Raw genomic sequence first — 21,722 nt, forward strand, 5'->3', positions numbered from 1 at the left:
TTCTCCTCTCTGAGCCCTTTTTGTGCCTCCATCCAGCAGTGGAGCTCACTCAGGGGAATTCCTTCCATCCTGGACCAGCTCAACCTGCACCGTCTGGATGGGGCACACGGGCTGGTAAGACATCTGCTCCTCTTGCCGTGCCCTGCTGGCACTCTGGTGGCTCAGCCAGAGCACTGGGAGCACTGGGAAGATGGAGGAGGATCAGGGATCTCCAGTTACTTCAGCTGTTGGGTATTGGCTCAGTATTGAGCCCAACGGGAAGCAGGGGTGCCTCTCCCCTCCTATCTTTGCAGCTCCCCTAGCTGGTTCAGCACGGGGAGAGCTGAAAAAGGGGAGGATGGGTGGGAGCACAGGAGCTGTGCAGCAGCGTGGGTACCGTGGGGGCACTTGGCTGTGATTGCACTCACCGTGAGTGCGAGGTGGCATCACAGAAGGGTTGGACAGATTTGCTGAGTGTCTCTGGAGATGAGGGGATGGTGCATGGGAGCAGGGCACATCCTGCAGGATGAGGGTTGGGACAATGGGATCCAGAGGGCAGCTCTGTAGGAACAGGGGTGGGGATGCTCCCAGCTCCCCCACAACCACCTCCAGTGAGGGATGTGGGGTGATGGGTGCAGCCCCCCTTAAAGCCCGGGGTGATGCTGAAGGCCCTGCAATACCACTCCTGGCTGCTGTGCTGAGTGCAGGGAGCTGCTCAATACTGTGCTGCTGCCTCGTCCCCAGCCCACCCCACAGCACGGGATGGTGGGGAGCTTTGATTTCTTCCTCTCCCAGCAGTGATGTGGGAGCTGTCTGAAAAAACGCACTCAGAAAGGAAACCCAAAGTGCAGCAGGTGCTGGTGTGCCTTTGGGATGGCAGCTATGGCACGGGGAGGGAGAGCTGCTGCCATAGGAAAGAACCAGGAGTGTGACTTCTTTCCCCCTGGAGGAATCCCAGTGCTGAGAATGGGTCTGGGAGGGCACTTTAACCCCCCTCCCCTCCTGCTGTAGGTGCTCTGTCCAATACAGGTGCATGGAAAAAGAATCGCAGCGTATGATTCTGTGCAGGGTTGGGAGAAAAAGCTGACAGAGAAATGTTAAATTCGATAAAATCACTGAGAATTCCCTTTAATGTGAGGCGCAGAGCGGGGTAGGATGAACAGCTGGGATGGGGGGCCAATTTTTGGGTATCCCACCCCCCGACAGCCCTGGAGAATGAGGTGCAGATGCGAACCTGAGGCTTTACCCTGAGTCTTCCAGCTGGGAAACCGAGGCACTGCATGCAGTCAGCAGCTCCAGATGGAGGCGATGGGAGCATCCTCGCCGCTCCCCCTCCAACCCGACCTCCTGCAGCCCCCGAATTGCTTCTGCGGAGCAAAAATCTGCACCAGATGGAGCCGGCTTTCCTGCCGGGTGGGACCCACGAGGTGGCACTGTGTGACAGCGACGCGGGCACTGCCACCGCCACGGACATCATCGGATCTCAGCATGGGAAAGGACCTCACAGCCCCCCATCAGCCCCGGGGCTGAGCCGTCCCACCCCAAGAACGAAGCGGGGAGGGCACGGCTCCTGCAGGTTGCTGAGGTCGATGTGGTTTTGGTCGTAGATCCCAGTGGTGAAGGACGAGCAGGGTTGGTTTGCCTGTCGCTTCCCCCAAAGCAGGATCAGCTCTCCCTAATTTGAGATGTAGTTCACCTTCCTCCTCTGTTCCTCTGTGGACGCTGCTTGCTCCCAGCATCTTCCCATGCTTTCCTTTGGCCCATGAGCCCTCTGAGCTCCCTCCAGCCTTTGTGCTGGTCTCTGTGTGGGGGTGTGCTCTATTGGAGGAGGGAGGCAGAGCAGAGACCACCAGGTGAACCCGGGGACCCCATTCCTCACCTCTGGACCCCTCCCAGAGGCCGCTGCTTCCTAGGCTGATGCTGGTCCTCCACGTGGTCCTGCTCTTTGCTCTATCCCTCACCCAGCCATAATCTGAGAAGCCTTCAACCCCACAGTGAGGACGAGGGAGGTCCCTGCAGAAGCGACTCCCTCCAGTTCCAAAAAGGAGCTTCTCCACCAAGCTCTTTCTATTCTCTGTCTTTCTTCCTTTTTCTTTCTTTCTCTCTCTCTTTTTTCCCCTGGACATTAAAAATCTGAAGGCATATTTACAGATCCGCCAGCTTTTGGGGGGGTGCTGCTGGCTAAAAGCTCCATTCCTTCCCTGGATCCAACCCATTTATCTGCCTGACCACCCCCTCCCACTCGGGAGCACAGTGATCTCTTGGGGATGAGAGTGACCATATAAAATACGAGCATCAGGTCGCAGCATTCCTTCCTCCTGCCCAAACTCGCATTACTGCTGATGAGGAGCTGAGCAGCACTGCCTGCCCAGTGATGCAAGGCTCGATTTTTCCAGCACGGCTCTCCCTCAGACTCTGTGCTCCCCTGCTGGTGCAGCCCCGGGTGGTTTGGGTGTGGAGCTGTGCCAACCTCCACCCGTTCAGGACCGGCCCTGGAAGCCGTGGGGTTGCAGCTACAGTTGGAGCTGGGCTTTTTGGGGGCAAGGTTTTAAGCGTGGTGTTGATGGCCTTCGTGGCTTTTGGCTGGATGGAGTGTTTGTGTCCCCCCAGCCAAAGGAGTGTGCGTGGCACTGCGGGGACAGAGCTGGACGAGGGTTGAGATGGGAGCTGGGACCCCTTTGGGACCCCCTGCAGAGTGGGGAAATGATGGTGGGATGGGGCAGCATCCCCCACTTGTGGTCAACTCGTTCTGCACTGAGGATGCTGTTACTCAGCCACTGACCCCTATCTCAGCCCTCCACCCCCATCAGCGTGCCCATGTCAGACTCTGGCCCTACCAATGACCCCAAAGTCCCCACCTGCATCCCCCGGTGCCACTGCTGGAGTAAACAGCGCAGGCAGTTCCGGGTCCCTGGGGGTCTTCGCCTTGACGACAGGTTCGTTCCTTTCTCCTCCTCCTCCCCAGTGCCAGGAGATGGGGCTGAGCTTCACCGGCCCCCAGGGGAGTGGATGAGCCCCCCCAGGGAGGGGCTTTGGGGAGAGGGGGTGGTCGGTGCCCCGCGATACCCGCGGGCACAGCTCCGGGGAGGGGAGACGTTTCCCGCAGAAGGCGAAGCGGGGATGCTCGGGGAGGGGTGGTCGTGGGAGGGGAGGAGGGCCGGGTCTGCCTGCGCTGCCCTGCTCCCCCCTCAGCCACCGGCCCGCACCCGGGGTCGCTCTTTCCTGACCTGAGGGACTGCGAGCCAGGGAGGGATGGGATCTGCTCGAGCCTCTGCCAAGAGCTGGCTTCAGATCCGCAGGCGGCTCCGGGCTGCATTTCCCCTCCGGAGCGAAGCGGAGCTGGGGTGCCCGGGGCTGACTGCTCGCTGACACTGAGCCGCCTCCCCCGGCCCCCCCAGCGCCTCGCTGCACGCGGGGAGGTGAGCTGGGAGCCGGGGGGCTGAGGTGGGGGGAGTGGAAGGGACGGACGGATGGGCGTGATGGGGGGATGGAGGGAGGGATGCGGGAATGGAGGAGCGTGCCGGGGAGGGATGGAAGGATGGAGAGATGGAGGGCAGCGGCCGGAGATACCGGGAGGGCTGGGGGGGGTCCTCAGCCCCGCGTCGCGGCGGCGCCGGCCCCTGAAACCCCTCCGCCCGCTCCCAGCCCTATAAAACCCTCCTGGGAGGCGACGGCGGCGGAGCTTCTCCGGTGAGCACCGGAGCAGCCCTCGCCGCTTCCAACCCCCCCGAGCCGAGCCGGGCTGCAGCGCAACAGGGCCCTCCCGGGCCGCCTCCCCCCCGCTGCCACCGCCGCAGCCGCCTCGAGAGGGCCCGGGGGGGGGGGGAAGAGCCTCCATCCCCCCCCAACCCACCGCAGCCACCGGGAAACGGGGAGGGGGGGGGGGCGGAGGGAGAGCGGGGCGGGAGGGGCGGGCGGCGGGGCCCCCCCGGCAACCGGCGCTGCAGGTACCGGGTTCGTTCCCCTCTCCCGGCCTCCTCCATCCCGGTCGGACCCCCCCCCGACCCTCCACCCGCAGCCCCCCCGCTCCGCCCGCCTCCACTTGTTGCTGCCCGCCGGGGCCGCGCTGGCTGCGGGCGGAGGGCGGATTTAATCCGGGGGGGTGGCTTGGGAGGAGGTGGAGGTTGCAGCCTCCCCTGCCGGCCCCCGGCAGCCAGCGGTGTCCGGCTCGGCTCCATCCCGCTCCCCTCGTCCGGCGCCGGGGCTGGCGGAGGCCGGAGCGAAGGCTGAGCCCCCTCCCCGTTCTGCCCTCCCTAGTCCCATCGCTGCTCCCCTCGCCCGCCTCCGCCGACCCCCGGCTCCTCGCCCGGAGGAAGGGTGCGCGTAGCGCGCGTCTCCCGTCCACCGAAATCTATGATCAGCTCGGTGTGTGTCTCCTCCTACCGCGGACGCAAGTCGGGGAACAAACCACCTTCCAAAACATGCCTGAAGGAAGAGATGGGCAAAGGGGAAGACTCGGACAAGATCACCATCAACGTAGGGGGCACCCGGCATGAAACCTACAAAAGCACCCTACGGACTTTGCCGGGCACCCGCCTGGCCTGGCTCGCCGACCCCGATGCCCAGAGCAATTTTGACTTTGATGGTAAAAGCAATGAGTTCTTCTTCGATCGCCACCCCGGGATCTTCTCCTACGTCCTCAACTACTACCGAACCGGCAAGCTGCACTGCCCGGCCGACATCTGCGGGCCCCTCTTCGAGGAGGAGCTCACCTACTGGGGCATCGACGAGACCGACGTGGAGCCCTGCTGCTGGATGACGTACCGCCAGCACCGCGATGCTGAAGAGGCCCTGGATATTTTTGAGAGTCCTGAACCTGGAGGAGGTGGTGGAGGCGAGGGGCCGGGCGCGGAGGGGGGTTGGGAGATGGCCCTTCAACGCGTGGGCCTGGAGGACAGGCATCCCAGGGCGGCAGGGGCTCCAAGAGGGGGTGGCTGCTGTCGGAGATGGCAGCCCAGGTTGGGCCCGCTCTTTGAGGATCCCTATTCATCCCAGTCTGAGAGGGTAAGCTTGCATAATGTGCTGCTGAGTGGGGTTGGGGCCGTGCTACAGGTACGTCTCCATCTCCCCATCTTCAAGAGTGGGAAGCATGCATTGCGTGTCCTGTTCCTGACCACCTCCCATCCCATGGGAAGCTCCATTGGGTGTCCCATTCCTGACCACTTCCATCCCATGGGAAGCTCCATTGGGTGTCCCATTCCTGACCACTTCCATCCCATGGGAAGCTCCATTGGGTGTCCCATTCCTGACCACCTCCCATCCCATGGGAAGCTCCATTGCTCCATTGGGTGTCCCATTCCTGACCACCTCCCATCCCATGGGAAGCTCCTTGGGTATTGTGCTCCCAGCCATCTCTCATCCCATGGGAAACCTCTTCTATCATCTCCCCATCCCTTCCTGATGCACCACATATGGGCTGAAACTGGTGGTCCCCTTTGCACCCTTGGGTGCTGCTGAGCACCTCCTGGCCTGTCACAGAGGTGTAGGACTGTCTGGGAGAGCCCTTGGCAGGGCTGAGCCCTGGCAGAGTTTCTGGATGCTCTAGGACAGACAGGACTGCTTCCTCTTGCTTGTGTGTGTGTGTGCATATACCAAAAAACAACACTTAATGGGACTGTGCCCTGGCATGTGTGAGTGCTGGCAGGAGATGCTGGGTAGGGAAATACCAAAATCGGGTCCTGAAGTAAATGGCATCCTTACCTTTGTCTCCAGGGATCTCGTACCCATCTTCAGGCCCCAGAAGGTGCCCCTGCTGGTGACCTGCACCCATGTCCCCCACTGTCACCACACTGATGCAGCCCACGCTCAGCATACGGTCCCCATCAGCACGTGTGAGCACAGGCTCACAGCTGCAGCTCTCACACACACACAGTCCTCTCAGAATCATAGGATCACAGCACGGTTGTGTTGGAAGGGATCTAAAAGATCACCCAGCCCAATTTCTGCTGTGGGCTGGGTCTCCCCCAGCTCAGGCTGCCCAGGACCACCCGTGGCCTCGTGCACTGCAGGGATGGGATGCTCACAGCTCTGGGCAGCAGTGCCAGGGTCTCAGCCACATTGCAGAAGGCTCCCCGACATGTCAGGCACCACTTGCCCCCAGCGAAGCCGTGTTGGCTGTTTCTGTCCTCTGTGTGCCTTAAGAGAGCTTCTAGAAGGATCTGCTCCATGACCTTGCAGGACACGCAGGTGAGGCTGGCCGGCAGCCCTTCCCCACGTCTTCCTTTTTTTGCCCTTCCCCTTTTCCAGTCAATGGGAGCTTTGCTGGACTGCCACAACTTCTGAAATGTGACAGAGAGTGGCTCAGCATTCATCTCCCAGTTCCCCCCCAACCCTTCCATGCACCTCATGCAGTCCCTGTGCATTTTTGGCATCCTTACGCATCTGCAACCCCATCTCCCACAGTGGGCATCTCCTCATGCTCCCAACCCCTGGCTTTGGGCTCTTTGGGCTCACAGCACAGCCTGGGCTCTGCCTTCCAAAGAGCCTCCGCTCCCCAGTTCTCTTAGATCATCCCCAAAGTGCTGCCCACTGACCCCAGATACCTTCCCATCCCATTCCAAGGCCATCTGGCCCCATCCATGCACGCTCCCCACACAACAAAATGAATTTTGGATGCTTTTAGAGGTGCAAAAACCCATCAATGGTAAGAAATCCTGGAGGCATTTCCCACCCACCAGCAATGCAGGGGGCAGGGGTCACTTTGTCAAGGAGGTGTTTTTGCAGCTAACACAAGAACAGCACACACACACACACACACAGTACTGGGGCAGCAGAGCTTTCCTTGCTGCAGACGGGGTGCCCAATCCTCTCCCCATCTCGGGGGCCTCATGGCATCTCAGCGTTGAAAGGTCCCAAATTAAAGATAAGGAACCACAACACCAAAATGATGGAGCAGAGCAATTCAGTTTGGGTTTTTGTTGTTCTGTGCCGAGCTGCTACAGGAAAGGCATTCGCTAAACAGGAGCAGCAGGAGGGAGCCAGGCTGCAAAGTCTGACTGGGAGCTGATGGGATGGATGGAGCAGCACTGGGCTGTGCTGGGAGCTCCCTGCTCCCTTCCTTCTGTGTCCTCTGAGATAAGGGCTCAGCTCAGCACTGCTGCGGGGATGGCCAACTTCCAGCCATGATTCTTGCAGGGTCGTATTTTCCATGCAGAGATATCAACGTGGTCTTGCAATATTTGGGAGAACTGCTCCAGCAGAAGGGGCAACTGAAGTGCACCCAACCCAAGTGACAGCAGCCTGTCCCGTGCTCTCAGTTACTGCAGGGATCTGTCACCAGTTTGGTGTCACCACTCAGCACAGGGATGCTCCTTTGGTGCGACATTCATGAGTCCCCCTCCAAACTGGGAGCAATGCTGCAAGATTTTTTTTTGCACTTCCCCATTCTGGGGTACCCCTGCTCTTTGGAAGAGGGTCAGTGCTGGCTGTTGGGGTTTGGGGATGCAGCACATCCCATGGCTGCTCTCACCAAACCTGGCAGCAGGGGAAGGAGTGCTGCCCCTACATCCTGTGACAGCAGTGACTAAGAGTCTCAGGGGCTGAATTTCTCCATTCTTTGCTCCTCCTCACACCTGGAGCAGCCCCTGGGGCTCTGAGTCAGTTGGTTCGTGGCTATTTCCATCTTCCTCTCCCATCTCTCTCCCAGCATCTGGTTAGATGCCATCCAAGTTCAGCATCGATCTCCACTGCTCCCCATTGGAAGCTGCTCTGACTGTGGCTTTAGCTCTGCTTCCAAACTCTGCTTACGTGTATCTCATCCTGTTTTTTCCCTTTGCAGCACTGACCTCATGCCCATTGGGACCTCCAGGCTAGAAACCCCATGGAGGGAGATGTTTTTTTTTGGGATCACCCTTCCCAAGCTGCATCCAAGCACAGGGATCATCTGCAGGTTCTGGGGAACTCATTTAGTGGGACTCACAGTGCTGTGTTGGTGGTTGCTGTGTATAGACATGGATTTTATGTTATTTTAAAGACATTTAGGGGGAAAGAAAAAAAAAAAAAAGAGGTTGGAGCAAAGCAGAGGTTAGACCTGGGCTATCTCAGGTCAGGTCTTCAGCTGACACAAAACTGCAGCAGCACTGCTGACTGAGTGGGGGGAGGAGGGGGCACTGCTTGGCACTGGCTGTGAACCTGACTCCTATTTTTAGAGGATGCTGTTGCTCCTGGGGCTGTCAGCTCTCACCTCCACGGCTCACACAGCAGTCCTATTGCATTGCCCTACTGCTCCTTCAGGGCAGTGCAGGGTCTCACCATCAGGCTCTGCTGGGGGATAGGAAGCGTCTCAGCCCATCCCTGGGCCAGCACCCATCGCTGGGGGGGAGAATCATCTTCCAGAGGTTTCTCCATTGATTTGAGTCTGTTTAAACTTCACACCTCACTTTGGGAGGGAGGGATGATGCTTTTCTCTATGCCAGAGCCACGTGGGTTTGCCCTTGGGGACATCCCTGAGGATGCTCTCACATTACCACCGGTGCTGGGGCTTTTTTTTCTCCAGCGTGACTCAGGGCTGTCTCCTCTGCTGATTCACTCCATCCAACGACCCGGGCTGTTGCCTCCAGCAGCTCGTGGTGCAGAGTGCAGCTGGGCAGGGGGGTTTGCAATGCCATGAGCCATGCAGTGGGAGCAGAAGATTGCATCCTGCCTGGTGCAGGCAGCTGTGTTGGCAGCAAAGGGAGCTGGAGCAAAATCTGCTCCCATGAAACCAAAGCAGCCCTGGAGGGAGACTGGAGATGGAGATGGAGATGGAGATGGAGATGGAGATGGAGGGATTTTCTGCTCTGATGCTTTTTTCAAGGGTTCTTGCCCATGTCTCAGAGCTCACATTAGGTTCATGGAGTAATAGAATGGCCTGAGTTGGGAGTTTGGTTTGAATGCAAGGGAAAGCTCTTTGACTTAGTCCTCTCACAGCTGCCTTCTCCCATGTGCGCTCAGTGCTCCAAACAGAGGCTGTGGCAGGTCTGCCTTCATTCCCATCACTGTCACCTCCAGCATATCTCCAGCCATAGCTGGAACTCAGCACACCCTCCCCAGTCCATACCATGGGAGAAAGGCCCTGATGACCTCAGGCTCTGAGGTTTGCTGGCAGCTGACGGGAAATTATGAAATCATGGAATCGTAGAAGCATAGAATATCCCAAGTTGGAAGGAACTCACCAGGATCACTCAGTCCAACCCCTGGCTCCACACAGGAACACCCAAACAGCAAAACTTCCCCATTCTCCATCCTTGGTCTTGAGGTGGGTGGCAGCAGCACAGCTCCCGGGGTGTTTTGAGCCTCATTTTTATCAGATGAGGACTGCTCCCATCCCTGCTGTTCCTATATGCTTGCAGGGATGAGAAGAGATGTACTAAACTCAGGTGACACCAGCAGCTTGCCTCAGGCTGCCCTGCAGTTATCATCATGGTGCTCCATAACATCAGCTCTCTCCCCAGCCAGGTGACCCAAATCGTTCCATGCATCCCCAGGAAATTCAGCTAACAGCTCGGGTAATTCTGCATTTGCAGGTAGTTGCTTTTGCCTCGCTGTTCTTTATCCTGGTCTCCATCACGACCTTCTGCCTGGAGACACACGAGGCCTTCAACATCAACGTCAACGTGACGGAGACCCTCGTGGTGGGCAACACCACGACGATCCTGCTGACGCACAAAGTGGAGACGGAGCCCATCCTCACCTACATCGAAGGGGTCTGCGTCCTCTGGTTCACCCTCGAGTTCCTGGTTCGTATCATCTGCTGTCCAGATAAGCTTCTCTTCGTTAAGAACATGCTCAACATCATTGACTTTGTGGCCATCTTGCCCTTCTACCTGGAGGTAGGTCTTAGTGGCCTGTCCTCCAAAGCTGCTCGGGATGTGCTGGGTTTCCTGCGAGTGGTTCGTTTCGTCCGGATCCTTCGGATCTTCAAGCTGACCCGACACTTTGTGGGTCTCCGTGTGCTGGGTCACACGCTCCGGGCCAGCACCAATGAATTCCTGCTCCTCATCATCTTCCTAGCTTTGGGGGTCTTGATTTTTGCCACCATGATCTATTACGCCGAGCGGATCGGAGCCAAGACGTCTGACTCCAGCGGGAGCGACCCGACTCACTTTAAGAACATCCCCATCGGGTTCTGGTGGGCCGTGGTCACGATGACGACGCTGGGCTATGGTGATATGTACCCCAAGACCTGGTCGGGCATGGTGGTGGGGGCTCTCTGTGCGCTGGCCGGGGTGCTCACCATCGCCATGCCTGTGCCCGTCATTGTCAATAACTTTGGGATGTACTATTCGCTGGCCATGGCCAAGCAGAAGCTGCCAAAGAAGAAGAAAAAGCATATACCCCGTCCGGCCCCGATGGACTCCCCCACCTACTGCAAATCTGAGGAGAACTCCCCCCGCAACAGCACCCAGAGCGACACTTGCCCCTTGGCGGTAGAGGAAGGGGTGGCTGAGCGGAAGCGGTCAGGTGAGACCCCAAAGGTGGGGCAGAGGGAGGGGGAGACCTCCGGGAGCCCCCTGTTTGGCTCTGTTCCCATAGGCTGCCATGGGCTCGCGGGTTGCTGAGGTCTTGGTTTGGGGCACCTGGGTATGGGGAGTGGTGTTGGTGGATCTCCCAGTAGAGCTGGGTACAGGGGAAGGGCCGTATTCTGCTCTCCAAAAACAGATCAAGTCACCTTGGTGTCATTCAGGGCGTCCCTGCCTGGCGTACAACCTGCTTACCCTGACAGAGGTAAGACCATCGAGCCAACTGCTACAGACCACAGACCCAACTCTTGTAGACCGCCATCCCAATCCCCATCTCACTTCAGCAGGGTCAGTTTTCTTTTCCTTCCCCGTGCTGTAAATCAGGGCGTGCTTCACCAAAACTGATAACTCCATAGATACTGCCTGGGGCCTGACCTCACTTTCCCATTCATCTCCAATGAGACGAGGTCTCCCTGCACAGTGAACTCAGTGCTGCCCAGGCAGGAGAAAAATCAGCCTCCATACATTTGTACTTCGGTCTCATGCACTGAGCTGGAGTTTGGGGCATTCCCAGCGTGTCTCCTGGTTAGAAGAAGAGATGTCCTTGTCTCTGCACAGCCCAGCTATGGGCAGCATCACTTGGGCTGAGCTCGGGGAATGGTGGGCACCCAGCATATTTTTTTTTTCTAAGTGCTTGCACAGCCCATCTGCCCCAGGAGACCCCACAGTGGGAAGCAGGAGGAGCTGTCAAAAGCCCATTCCTTCACCCCAGCACTGATTCAAGAACTCAGGATGGGTCTTCAGCGTGCAGAGTATCTTCTCAGATGGCAACCCAGAGTCAGGTGGCATAGATCAGCACTTCCTATTGCAGGTGGTGTGAATGCGGAAGAGCAAATTCCCATCAGCTGTGGAGGTGGATTTCAAAGCCCCAGGGGGGTGTTTCTCCTCTGGCTGGCCCTGCGGGGTATACAGCCCTCAGTAACAGGAACAGTTGTTTGCTGCTTGGGGTTAAGATTTAGCATGATTCTGCTTCCCTGGTAGCTGTATTTTAGCTTGGATGCACCTGGATTTTTGGAAGCTGCTCTGCGCCACCTATGATCTCATTGTAGGGGTCTGATGAGCCCCTTCTGGCCACCCCAAGCACATTGCCTTGCAGATTCCTCCTGTTGATGGGTGTCTGCTGCCCTTCTTGCAGACTCCAAGCAGAATGGTGAGGCCAACGTGGTGCTGTCAGACGAGGAGCAGCCGCTGTCCCCATCTGATGAGGAGAAGCGGCCCATGCGACGCTCGAGCACCAGGGACAAGAACAAGAAATCCTCCACGTGCTTCCTCCTGGCCACGGGTGACTTCTCCTGCACAGCAGATGGAGGCATCCAGAAAGGTACAGTCAGGGCTGGTGCTGGGAGCCGTGGGTTGGGGGCAAGGCTTCCTGCATCTGTTTGAGGCTGGGATTTGTCTCCATCTGCCTGCCTGGCTCTTTTCTGCTCCCTCCATTTCCAGGCCCCCAAGTCCCCTTGTCTCTCTGCCTCTCCATCTGCTTCATTTCCATTCATTGTGTCTCCACGTGGCAGCTCTTATCTTCCTGTTTTCTCCTCCCCTGATTGCCACCGTTTGAGATCTGGGACCCGATGCTTGTGTCACGCTGCCTTCCAAGGGGACAGCCCTGTGCCTCTGCTCCCCTCACCCACCCATCTCAGGGTGCTGTGCCTCTCCTGAGGTGGTGGTTGTGGCAGGTCGAAAGGTTTTCAACAGGGAAAAAGAGTCTGTGGTCTTTTCTCTGTCCCTTCCCTCTCCTCCTCTGATGCCTTTTGGTGGCTTTGAGCGTGGGGAATTGTGCTGTGTCAACTGCTGCCTTGCCAAAAGCACGGGGTTGCCAGGAAGGCTGTCTCCTCTGGGTTTAGAAAGTGAGCTTTGGGAAGTGTTGGGAGAAAACTGTGGGGGAGACCAGCCAGGAAAACACAGAGCTCTTCTTCCAGTGACAAAGAGACAGTCTTCTTCAGTTGGGTCCCTTTGCGTCCTCTGCCCACCTGGAGCCATGGGATCCACCTGCACCCTGGATTGCTGGGTTGATCCTTAGGGCATGGCTCTATTCTTTAGTTGTGCAGTTTTCCTGCTCTCTTGTACGTCCGAGGGGGTGTGGGAGGATGCAGAGCTGCAGCACTGACCTACTTCTCTCTTCTCAGCACTGCTTAACCCCAGTTAGTCCCAGTCCCTCACCCCAGTGCATGGGAGCTGGGGCCAGGCAGGATAAAGGATGATGCTGTGCTTTGCAAGCCCTCAATCTGTTGCTTGGCTGTCATGGTTGACATTGGCAAAGAGGAAGGGTCTCATTTTGGGGGCTATGACCCCCAGCCGTGGTGCTTTGGTCCATCCCACACCCCCCAGTGCCTTTTGCTCCCTGGGTTTCAGCAGCCCTGGAGCTGTGGGTTGGTGTTTGGGGATGATGGCAGTTATTTTATTAGCAGGAGCAAATTGGTTGCGTTCTCCTGGGAAATCAAGGATTCCCTTTGGTGTTCCCACACAGCCTCCTCCCTTAAAAAGAGGGGAAAAAAAATAAAAGCCATGTTCATCTTTGGGCAGCAGAGCGTTATACAAATATGTGCTCAAAGTTCTCGGTGCTTTGCCTGGAAGCGCTGTTTTCTCTGAAGTTGGGCTCCTTCCTCACTGCTTGCTAAAGAGAGGGGAAGGGTTCTGCTTCTGCCCTGGGGAGGACACTGGAAGGGATGGGGGGAGGGTGGAAGCTTTCATCCTTGGGAAATGCTCAGGTCAGGCAGCTCTGCAGCTGAGGAATTGCAGCTGGGACCCCTTGAAGCCAATGGAAGATCTATCTAACTGCTGAGAGTGCAGTGCAGCTCTTGCTGGGCTCCCAAACCGCATGACTTGGGTTGGGATGGAAGGGACCTTAAGGACCACTTGGTTCCAAGAAATAAGGCCAGGAAATTAATACTGCTGTCATTTTCCTTGTGGGGTGGCAGTAAGAGTTCTTCAGAAGGGCACCGTGGTGATCTCTGGGTGGTTCTGCTGCCCTTCCTGCAGATATCAGGGTGCTTTATTGCAATTAAAAATGCATGTCTAAGTGGGTCACTCACCCTCCTGAAGGCTCTGCTGGGAGGTGGCCTGGTGTTCAGCAACATGTGAGATCCTTCAGGAAGGGAAAACCTCAGTACTTGTGCCGTTGGGGATAGGCAGGTGGGACTCTGGTTCAGGCTGACATCTTCCATGGTGACATATTCCAATGTGGATAGGGTCAGAGGTGGGCAGAGGGCAGAGCATCCTCCTGTGTTCGTGCCTGAAGGTGCTGGGAGCTGCAGAGCACCTCTTCCTGATTTATCTCCTGCTGAGGCTGTTTGTTCTGGTACTGGGATGCTGGCAGCTCTGCAAATTGAGATGAGCTTGGTTCGGAGCCCGATTCTCTGATGGCCATCTGTCAGATGCTGGGACAGGTACCCATGTCTGTACAAGCTGTGGAAATCAGGAGACGGGGCTGCTTCAGGAACATGCTGCAGATCTTGGCGGCTGCTGTGGTTGGAGCACTGATGCCAACAGTTGGTTTCTTCGGGGGCAGCTCGAAAAGCCCCCCCTGCCCACCACCCCTGGGATGGAACCAGAATGCAGTGTGACACCTGCATGGTGGCATTTGTCTTGCGTCCCTTTGGCTGCTTCCAGCAGGGTCACTTTCCTTCCTCCCTGCTGCTGGGGGTTGCTGCAGCCCCTTATCTCCCTCCAGCAATGCGTCCTGCTGGGACACAGATACTGGCACGGCTCTTGGCACCTGAGCACACATCCTCTGCTTTCATGCAGAGATATGGAGGCAGGACAAGGCCAGCAGCAAGCAAGGTGGGTTAGGATGGTCTAGGAACAGCAAGGCAGAAACCAGAGCAGCCCTTCTAGAGAGGGCATAGGGAATGGCATTAAATGGAGAGAATGGGATTTACCACCTTTAGCAGCACCCAGCATTGCAAAGCACCAAGTCTTTCGCTTGGCTGCCAGAGCTCAGTGCATCACGGCACTGATTTCACTCTGCTTCTTGCTGTTAGGGCAGAGCCATGCCTGGCATGTGGACCGAGTGCTCATGTGAGCATCTGCTGGTGATGCTCGGCTGGGAGGGTGCAGGGACAAACCCACGTTTGCACAGGGACGTGAGTGTGAGTGTGTGCAAGCAGCATGCGGGCACCAGGCTGCTGGTAAACGCACACGTGTTGCTGGGCTCTGCTGCCTGCTTGCATTACCCCATCCCCATCTGCTGCTGGCTCAAAGCATGTGTGAGCACGCACGTGCACCACAAGGATTTGCATCACGGGGTGCACGGGACTGCTGGCTCCTGGGGTGCACGCTGCTCCTTGGCAACAAATATGTTTTGAAAGCAATCCTGGTGACCTCAGTTAGCAGCTGCACGGCTTGCTGGGAGAGCAGCTCCTCAAACGAAGCGCGCTGGTGGCAATTAGCAAAGCGTGGCCCTTGGTGGCAGCTGGCCTGCAGCTAGGTGGAAGCCACAGTGGCCTTCAGGGCTGGGGTGAATGTCACAGCGCAGGGCTCACGTGGGCTCTTAACCAGGACTGCTGTTTGGACATCAATCCCATTTTCAGTGCAAATACTTGGTTTCTTTCCCCAAGAAGTTGCTTTTGACCTGGGAGAACATCTGGCTGTTGCTTTTCCATCTGAGCCCAAGCGGTTTCTGGCTTTTGGGGGGTATGCAAAGAGCTCCCACGCTTACAGAAATGGAAATATTTGCTCTTCAGTGCGATTGCTCACAGAAAATCCTGAGCGTTTCTACCTGCTCCTCTGCATACAGAAAGGTGTCAGCAGCAGCTTGCTGCTTAACAATCCAGAGCTGGGGGAATAACTCTTTCCAAATCCCACATTTGTTTGAATTCCACTGCTTTCCCCGATCACTTCAGCCCACAAACTGCCCGGGCTCATCCCTCATTCAGGCCCAGCAGTGGGGTGATGCAGTGCCCCACCACCAGCACAGCTCCGCGCTGTGGGGCACCCCTGGAGAAGGGGTGGCTGTGGGGTGCAGAGCGGGGGGAGAGGGCTCAGCAGGCTCTTAGAGGCTGCGAGGAGCAGCGCTGCTCTTTCTGGATCTCTCGGGGAGGGGGCTTAGCGTTCAGGCGTGGGGCTGAATGCGGCTCTAACCTCACCTCTGTCCCTTTTCTTCACAAAGGCTATGGAAAATCCCGGAGCCTAAACAGCATAGATGGTGTGGCAGGACCTGCGGGGGGGTTGGCTCCCCTCTCCTCGCGCTACAGCTCTCCCTGCTCCCCCGTCCCCTCCATCCTCTAAATGCCGCCCGGATCCCGCTTTGTGTGTCGGCTGCGCGCTCCCCGTGTCTCTCTGTCCCCCCATCCCTGTGATGCTGTGTCCCCAGGATGTCCCCATCACCAAGAAGTGGGCCTTAACCTGAAGCCCAGCCCTGCTCCCCTGCCTGCAGACAGGACCCCTGACGTCTCCATGCACTCCATCCTCTCGTGTCCGTGCGTTTGGGACAGTCCCAAGGGGGTGGGAGGGCTGCTCGGTGTTTTACGTCCCCTGGAAAGCTCACTCGTCCCCAATACTTTGGGCTGAGGATGTGCGGTCCTTTCCCGTGGCCCGTTTGCACTTGGGCTGGGAATGCAAGAAGGATGCGTTGACTCATCAAATTACACATCGTTGTGCTGGAAATGGCTGAGTTCATCTCATTTTAGGGCTCCTTTTCAAACAGCCTCCAATTTCTGGTGGCACCGGATGAATAAATCTCTATTCCCTGCCCGGCAGCAGTTCCCCTCTCGTTTGGTGCTTTTCTGTGCCTAACTCTGCTTCTCTGCTTGTGTCTGCTTCTCTGTTTGACTTGGGGTGGTCTCAAGGAGGGATGGGGTTTTGCAACCTCACCAACAGCCCCCTTCAAGCAGGGGGAATGGGGATAAAAGCTGGGATGGGGGTGGATGGTCCATAAAGAGCTGGGAAGTGTGGGGAGGGAGATGCGGAGAAAGGAGCAGCTGGGAAAGCTGCTGCTGAGAATTGGGAAGTGGGAGAGCTGGGTGTGATGGGAGAGTGGTGGTGCCCCAATGGGCAGGGAGTGCTCTGCTGGGGTGGGTGCAGGCTGCGGGGCACAGCCTCCCATGGGGTGGGAGAGGGATGGAGCTCATGTGAGGGTGAGGTCCTGGGGCATCTCAGTGCATTCCCCCCTCGGAGCACTCTCTGTGTTTGGAGCAGGAGGAGCTGAAATTCCCCCCCTTCTGAATCCATGCAAGGCACAAGGTGACCCTCTGTGCTTTCCGTGGGCTCGGAATCATAAATGATTTACTCAAGGTCAGGAGCTGGCGTTGGGGACAAGCCAAGCAGAGCCAGCAGCCGTGCGTGGTGCAGAAAGGCTTTAGGTTTGGAGGAGGCATTGCAAGCAGAGAATTAACCCCAGCAGCCACAGGTTTGGTGTGGAAAACCCTCGGTGCACCACAGCGTTGATCCCTGGTTTCCTGTTAGAGCCAACGTGGAGCCGCGCTTTGCAATTTTTAGCCTTGGCGTTATGCAACTGGGTGGAAGGCATGACTAATGTGCAAAAGCTCCTCTAAAACAACAGGGCCCCGAATGGGAGACAGAGGCATTTCTGTGGGAGGCACCAAACTGGTGAAAAACCCACAGCATCTTCGCTCTCCTTCCTCCTCCCCCTCCCCCTTCGCCTTCCTCTGAATAGCAGTTTGGGGGCAGTGGGGTGCTGGGATTTTCAGGTGAGGTCCCGGTGGGTTTTGGGGGTGAGAGAGCAGGGGTTAATCCCACTGCTAAGAATATAAGAGGAGCTGTGATGGATCAGAAGAGCAGAGCGCTAAATGGCTCTGCAGCCTGGAGTCTTATCACAAACAGTGGCCAAAATTGGCTGCCTGGAGAATAGGATAAGAATAGAGCGAGTGAATACGATACTTCCCCCAAATATCCTCCCAGCCACTTGTCTATGTTTAGGGATCTGGAGAGGAGCGCGCATTCCGGCTCAGTTAAAACGCACCGGGAGAAAGGAAGGTGGTTTGATTTATTCTCAACAAAGGGGATCGATTGATAGCAGTGCGTGCTGCCTCTGCCCTGCTCCAAAAATGGGGCTTAAAATCTCAGCAGTGTGCAGTGATTGAACTGCAGTGATGGTTGAGCTGCAGTGGTCGAGTTGCAGTGATGGCTGAGCTGCAGTTTTGGTTGAGCTGCAGTGATTGAACTGCAGTAGTTGAGCTGCAGTGAGTGAGATGCATCGGTGGAGCTGCAGAGATGGTTGAGCTGCAGAGGTTGAACTCAGTGGCTGAGCTGCAGTGGCTGAGCTTGCTGCTGCCCCACTGGCCCTAAAGGCAGAGCTGTGTCCTGTTCTGCTCAGCTCTGGGGGTCACCTCGTCCCAGCAGGACGCTGTGCTCTGTGTGCTCCATCCCTGTGTGCAGCACAGCACCGGGGAGAACTGCACCCTGTGCTCCCCTCCCCATCGCAGCTGCATGTGCTGCTCCGTAGCAGAGATGGGCTTAGGGATGCTCTTCCCACCTGCAGAGCTCCAGGCTGTGATCTGTGTCCCTGCATCCATCTGTCTGTCTGTCTGCTGAGGCTGACAGCAGCTCATCCTCAGGAGCTGGGGGGGCTTTGGGGCAGTGCCCCCATCAACCCCCATCTGCCTGTCGCTCCCAGGGCCGTCCTGTGCTGCAGCAGGAGCCCGGGTTGCGTGCAAAGTATTAATTGTTATTGCTGCAACAACTGCTCTGTTTCTCAGGAGATGCCCGAAAGAGCTGAGAAAATAGAAAGGTCTGTCAGGCGGTGGGGCGGGAGGTGAAGATGTCAGGAGAGTAATTGCTCTACCCAGAAGCAGCCTGTTTCTGACTTCCCCTGACTGCCAGGAAAAAATCCTCCGTGCTTATGTGATGACAATAAAATGATAAAAAAAAAAAAAAAAAAGCAGCCGTAGCCTTTGCCCGTGCTGACGAGGAATGCAGAGAGCAGAGGCAGATGCAAAATAAGATGCAGCTGAGCTTAAAAATAGTGCCTCCTTCTCCCACCTCCCAGTCCGGCGCTCCGCTCCTCTGCTTGGGCAGTGGTTCTGCTTGGAGGAGCAGGTTGAGGTTCATCCCAACCTCTGCAGTGCTGGGTGAGGATTGGGGTCCTCTGCCCCTCTGCAAATCCCCCCCGTTGCAGCAGAGAAAAGAAAAGCATCCTATGGAGAGCTGTGGGTTGGACCCAAATGCTTTCTAGGGTGGTTGGTGGCTCCAGCCCAGTGCTGCCCATCGCAGCCTCTCCGTGGGATCGGGTCGGATGCTTCACCTGCACAGCCTCTCGTCCCCAAACAGACCTCCCAGAACATAAAAGAAATAGGAAAACCACCTGCAGAATTAGGGTAGGACCTACCCAAACGCTGTGCTGGGGCAGGAGGTGGAGGCGGAGATGGGGCTGTCTGGGGAGATCCATTAGGAGGAAAAGGGGCATTTTTGGGGGTGGACCTGGCAACTCCTCCTGCAAACCAAAGGGGTTTTGGGGCCGGATCTCAGCTGGGGAGGGCTGATTCACATGGGTAAGGATGGGTACAGACAGGAGGGCAGTTTTCTGGCAGTGGCTTTGTCGGGGGACTGAACAAAACTCTCATCTGTTGTTATTTCTTTGTAGTCGCACTGATTTCTCCGGGGCTGGTGAGCTGCTTCCCAAGGAGCTCCCTGGGGGATGCGGGCAGCAGGTCTGAGCTCACGCATGGAACGGCTCTGTGCAGGGAGGAGGAGGAGGAGGAGGTGGAAGTTAAAAGCTGGGTTGTGTCCCTGGGAAATCAATAGAGCTACTGGGGATGCTCCAGCTGGCCCAGGGACCCACGGAGAGCTTCCAGCTGCTCTCCAAAGCGAGAAGAGCCACGGATTGCAGCAGCTGCATCCCACCCATATTTCTGCACGGGGACGAAGGCAGATCCCCAAAGCGGCCCATCACTGGGGACACGCTGCCCTGGGAGTTGTGGGCTGTAATCCTCCAGCATTTTGCTGGGATGCAGCATTGAAAAGACGGTGCGCATGGAGAGAGCAGCAGCAGAGGATGGGACCTTTCTTTTGGGGAAGCCAAGTTTTGGAGCTGCAGGGGGTGAAAGGAGCCACGAGAGCCCAGCGTTGGGTTCTGCAGCAATATTGCTAGGAGGAAAGGGCAGCCCTGTGCTTATCAGGAGGATCAGAGCTGTCTCCTTGTCTGACGGCCCCTGGAAACCTGGCGCATGGGTATGGGCGGCGTTGTGACTCAGAGCTCCAATCAATGTTAATTAATTCAATGATAACGAATGAGAAAGAGAGAGAGAGAGAAAAATAAACCACTGCAGGATATTAATGCACTCAGCTTGGCTTTGGGACATCTGGCTAGGGGTTGGAGACTTTGGTCACAAGGAGCTTTCCTGGAGGATGCGGTGAGGACGATGATTTCCTTCTGCTCTTTGCTCTTTAACCTCAACTCCAGTACTGGTGGAGAACCAAGGAGGAGCCGAGGTGGAGGCATTCCCCACATCCCCATCCCTATGTCTGTTTCTCCTTGGTTCTCCACCCATTTCCCACGTCTCCACCTTGGCTGAAGGTGTCTGAGCCCATTTAAAGGCATTTTAAAAAATAGCTTTATCAGTTTGTTGATGGAACAGCAGCACTTTCTCCCAGGAGAAGGCTGCATCCCTTTGCACTACGCTTTCTGCACCGTATGAAGTGTTGGTCCCTGTGGAGCTCAGTGTCTCTCTCCCTCTCTTTCCCCACAAACAGCTGATGGAAGCGGTGCCCAATGCTATGTTTAATACTTCTGTCTTTCATTGCAGACACCTGCCAAGACACCCTCTCTTCCAGTTACCCCCAGGGTGAGGTGGTCACCTTCTCCTGAGCCCCAGCTGGACGCAGGCAGCACCCCAGCGAGGGACGTGTGCCCCGAGGGATGCTCTCCCCGAAGCTAAGGGATGTTTACCCGAAGGGATGCGTTCCCTGAGGCCCAGGGATGCTATCCCACGGCTCAAGGATCCTCTCCCTGAGGCTGAGTGATGCATTCCCCTAAAGATGCCCTCCCCACGATGCAGGGATGCTCTCCCCACGGCCAAGGGATGCTCTGCCCAAGGGAGGTGCTGTCACCGGTGCCAAGGGATGCTCTCCCCAAACCTGAGGGATGCTCTGCCCTAGGCTGAGGGATGCATTCCCCCAGGGGTGCTCTCCCTGAGGCCAAGGGATGTTCTCCCGGTGAGCTTTGCCTGCCCCATGCAGCGACCCAAAGCTCTGGCTGCCATCCCCATGGCTGGAGTAGTGGGGTTTGGCAGCCGAGTCCCCTGCTGAAGAGGGGCAGTGGGGGGCTCCCTGCCTGCTGCCAGCCCCGCTGTGCTCTGCCCCATCCTCTGCCCCTGCTTTTGGAGATGTGCCCCAGCCGCTGCCATCCTGCAGATGTGACCCAGCTGGAGTCCCACCGGCTGCTCACCCCTCACTCCTGCACCCCATCCACGCTCTGACCACCTCCATCGCCAAACTGGGGCTCTCCTCCACGCTGGGTGCCACACACGGGGTGCTGCGCCATCATGGGGTGGGCTGGGGGGATGGGGATGGGAAGCAATAGGGGATGGGGACGGGTGCTGAGGTGGGGTGAGCCCAGCTGGCCTGAAAGGGTCGGTGTCTTTCTAATGCTGTTCCATATCTCTGTGATGAAGGCAATACTACTCCCATTTTCTCTGTCCTGTACGCATGCCTCTCCCTGTCCAGCTGCACTAAGAGTTCAAATAAAGACATCCGTGAGCTGAGTCAGCTCCCACACCCCCTGCCTTGAAGCGTCCCTCCTTGCCCAAGGATCGCGGTCCCGGTGGCCGTGCTGTCCTCACATTGGATCAGAGCCCTCTTGGAAAACTCACATTGGTTGCAACATCTTCATTTGGTGGAGGGAAGCACTGCAGAGCTGACCAATGCATTGCCTCTCCCTGCTCTGAGCTGAACTAATCAGCAGTAAAGCTGGAGCGGTGCCATCATTAGGTTTCAGAGTGAACAACGCATGGAGGTGAAGGGGTGCAGCTCTCCAAGCTGCAGGGGCAGAAGGCAGCAGAGCCAAGCAGGCAGCATGAGGCTGATTCACACGTGGGGATCTCACACCTTTCGGATCTGAATGGCTTCAGAGGTGGTTTAGAGCCTCTGAACCAGCCGGCTGCAGCACCAGCCCTCAAAAAGCCGGAAAGCCCAGCTTGGCTGCTGCAGTGAGCAGGGGAGGCTCAGCTGAAGCCCCAAGAATATCCTGTTTTGTGTTTTTTTTTTTTTTCCCCTCTAGTGACAACCCACCCAGGGGCATGAAGTCTTCTATTCAGGGCTGCAGAGGGAGAAGGGGAAGGTTATAAACCCAGA

General features: G+C 57.1%; 1 protein-coding gene across 2 annotated transcripts; it reads left to right on the forward strand.

The window, feature by feature from the left end:
* The first annotated feature begins 3,248 nt into the window (after window positions 1-3,248).
* KCNC4 (potassium voltage-gated channel subfamily C member 4) lies at window positions 3,249-20,939 on the forward strand. 2 transcript variants are annotated; one of them, XM_010724272.3, is made up of 5 exons: window positions 3,249-3,398; window positions 4,237-4,983; window positions 9,483-10,419; window positions 11,614-11,799; window positions 15,583-15,960. In XM_010724272.3, exons 2-5 carry the CDS (start codon window positions 4,333-4,335, stop codon window positions 15,699-15,701), a joined length of 1,893 nt encoding a protein of 630 aa, XP_010722574.2. In that variant the 5' UTR covers window positions 3,249-3,398; window positions 4,237-4,332; the 3' UTR covers window positions 15,702-15,960. The 2 variants fall into 2 exon arrangements, with proteins under 2 accessions (XP_010722574.2, XP_010722575.2); XM_010724273.3 differs by lacking the exons at window positions 3,249-3,398; window positions 15,583-15,960 and adding an exon at window positions 20,177-20,939 and having other exon boundaries at window positions 4,080-4,983.
* The last annotated feature ends 783 nt before the right edge of the window (window positions 20,940-21,722 follow it).

This window comes from Meleagris gallopavo, chromosome 28, assembly GCF_905368555.1.
Source record: "Meleagris gallopavo chromosome 28, MGAL_WU_HG_1.1, whole genome shotgun sequence".
In the NCBI taxonomy this organism is placed as follows: Eukaryota; Metazoa; Chordata; class Aves; order Galliformes; family Phasianidae; genus Meleagris; species Meleagris gallopavo.

What these genes read in the sequence shown, in the direction of transcription:
- KCNC4 (XM_010724272.3), top strand. Translation starts at nt 4,333, where the DNA reads ATGATCAGCTCGGTGTGTGTCTCCTCCTACCGCGGACGCAAGTCGGGG. An exon ending in GGCTGAGCGGAAGCGGTCAG is followed by an intron (nt 10,420 to 11,613) that starts GTGAGACCCCAA and finishes CCCTTCTTGCAG; the next exon opens with ACTCCAAGCAGAATGGTGAG. An exon ending in AGATGGAGGCATCCAGAAAG is followed by an intron (nt 11,800 to 15,582) that starts GTACAGTCAGGG and finishes TTCTTCACAAAG; the next exon opens with GCTATGGAAAATCCCGGAGC.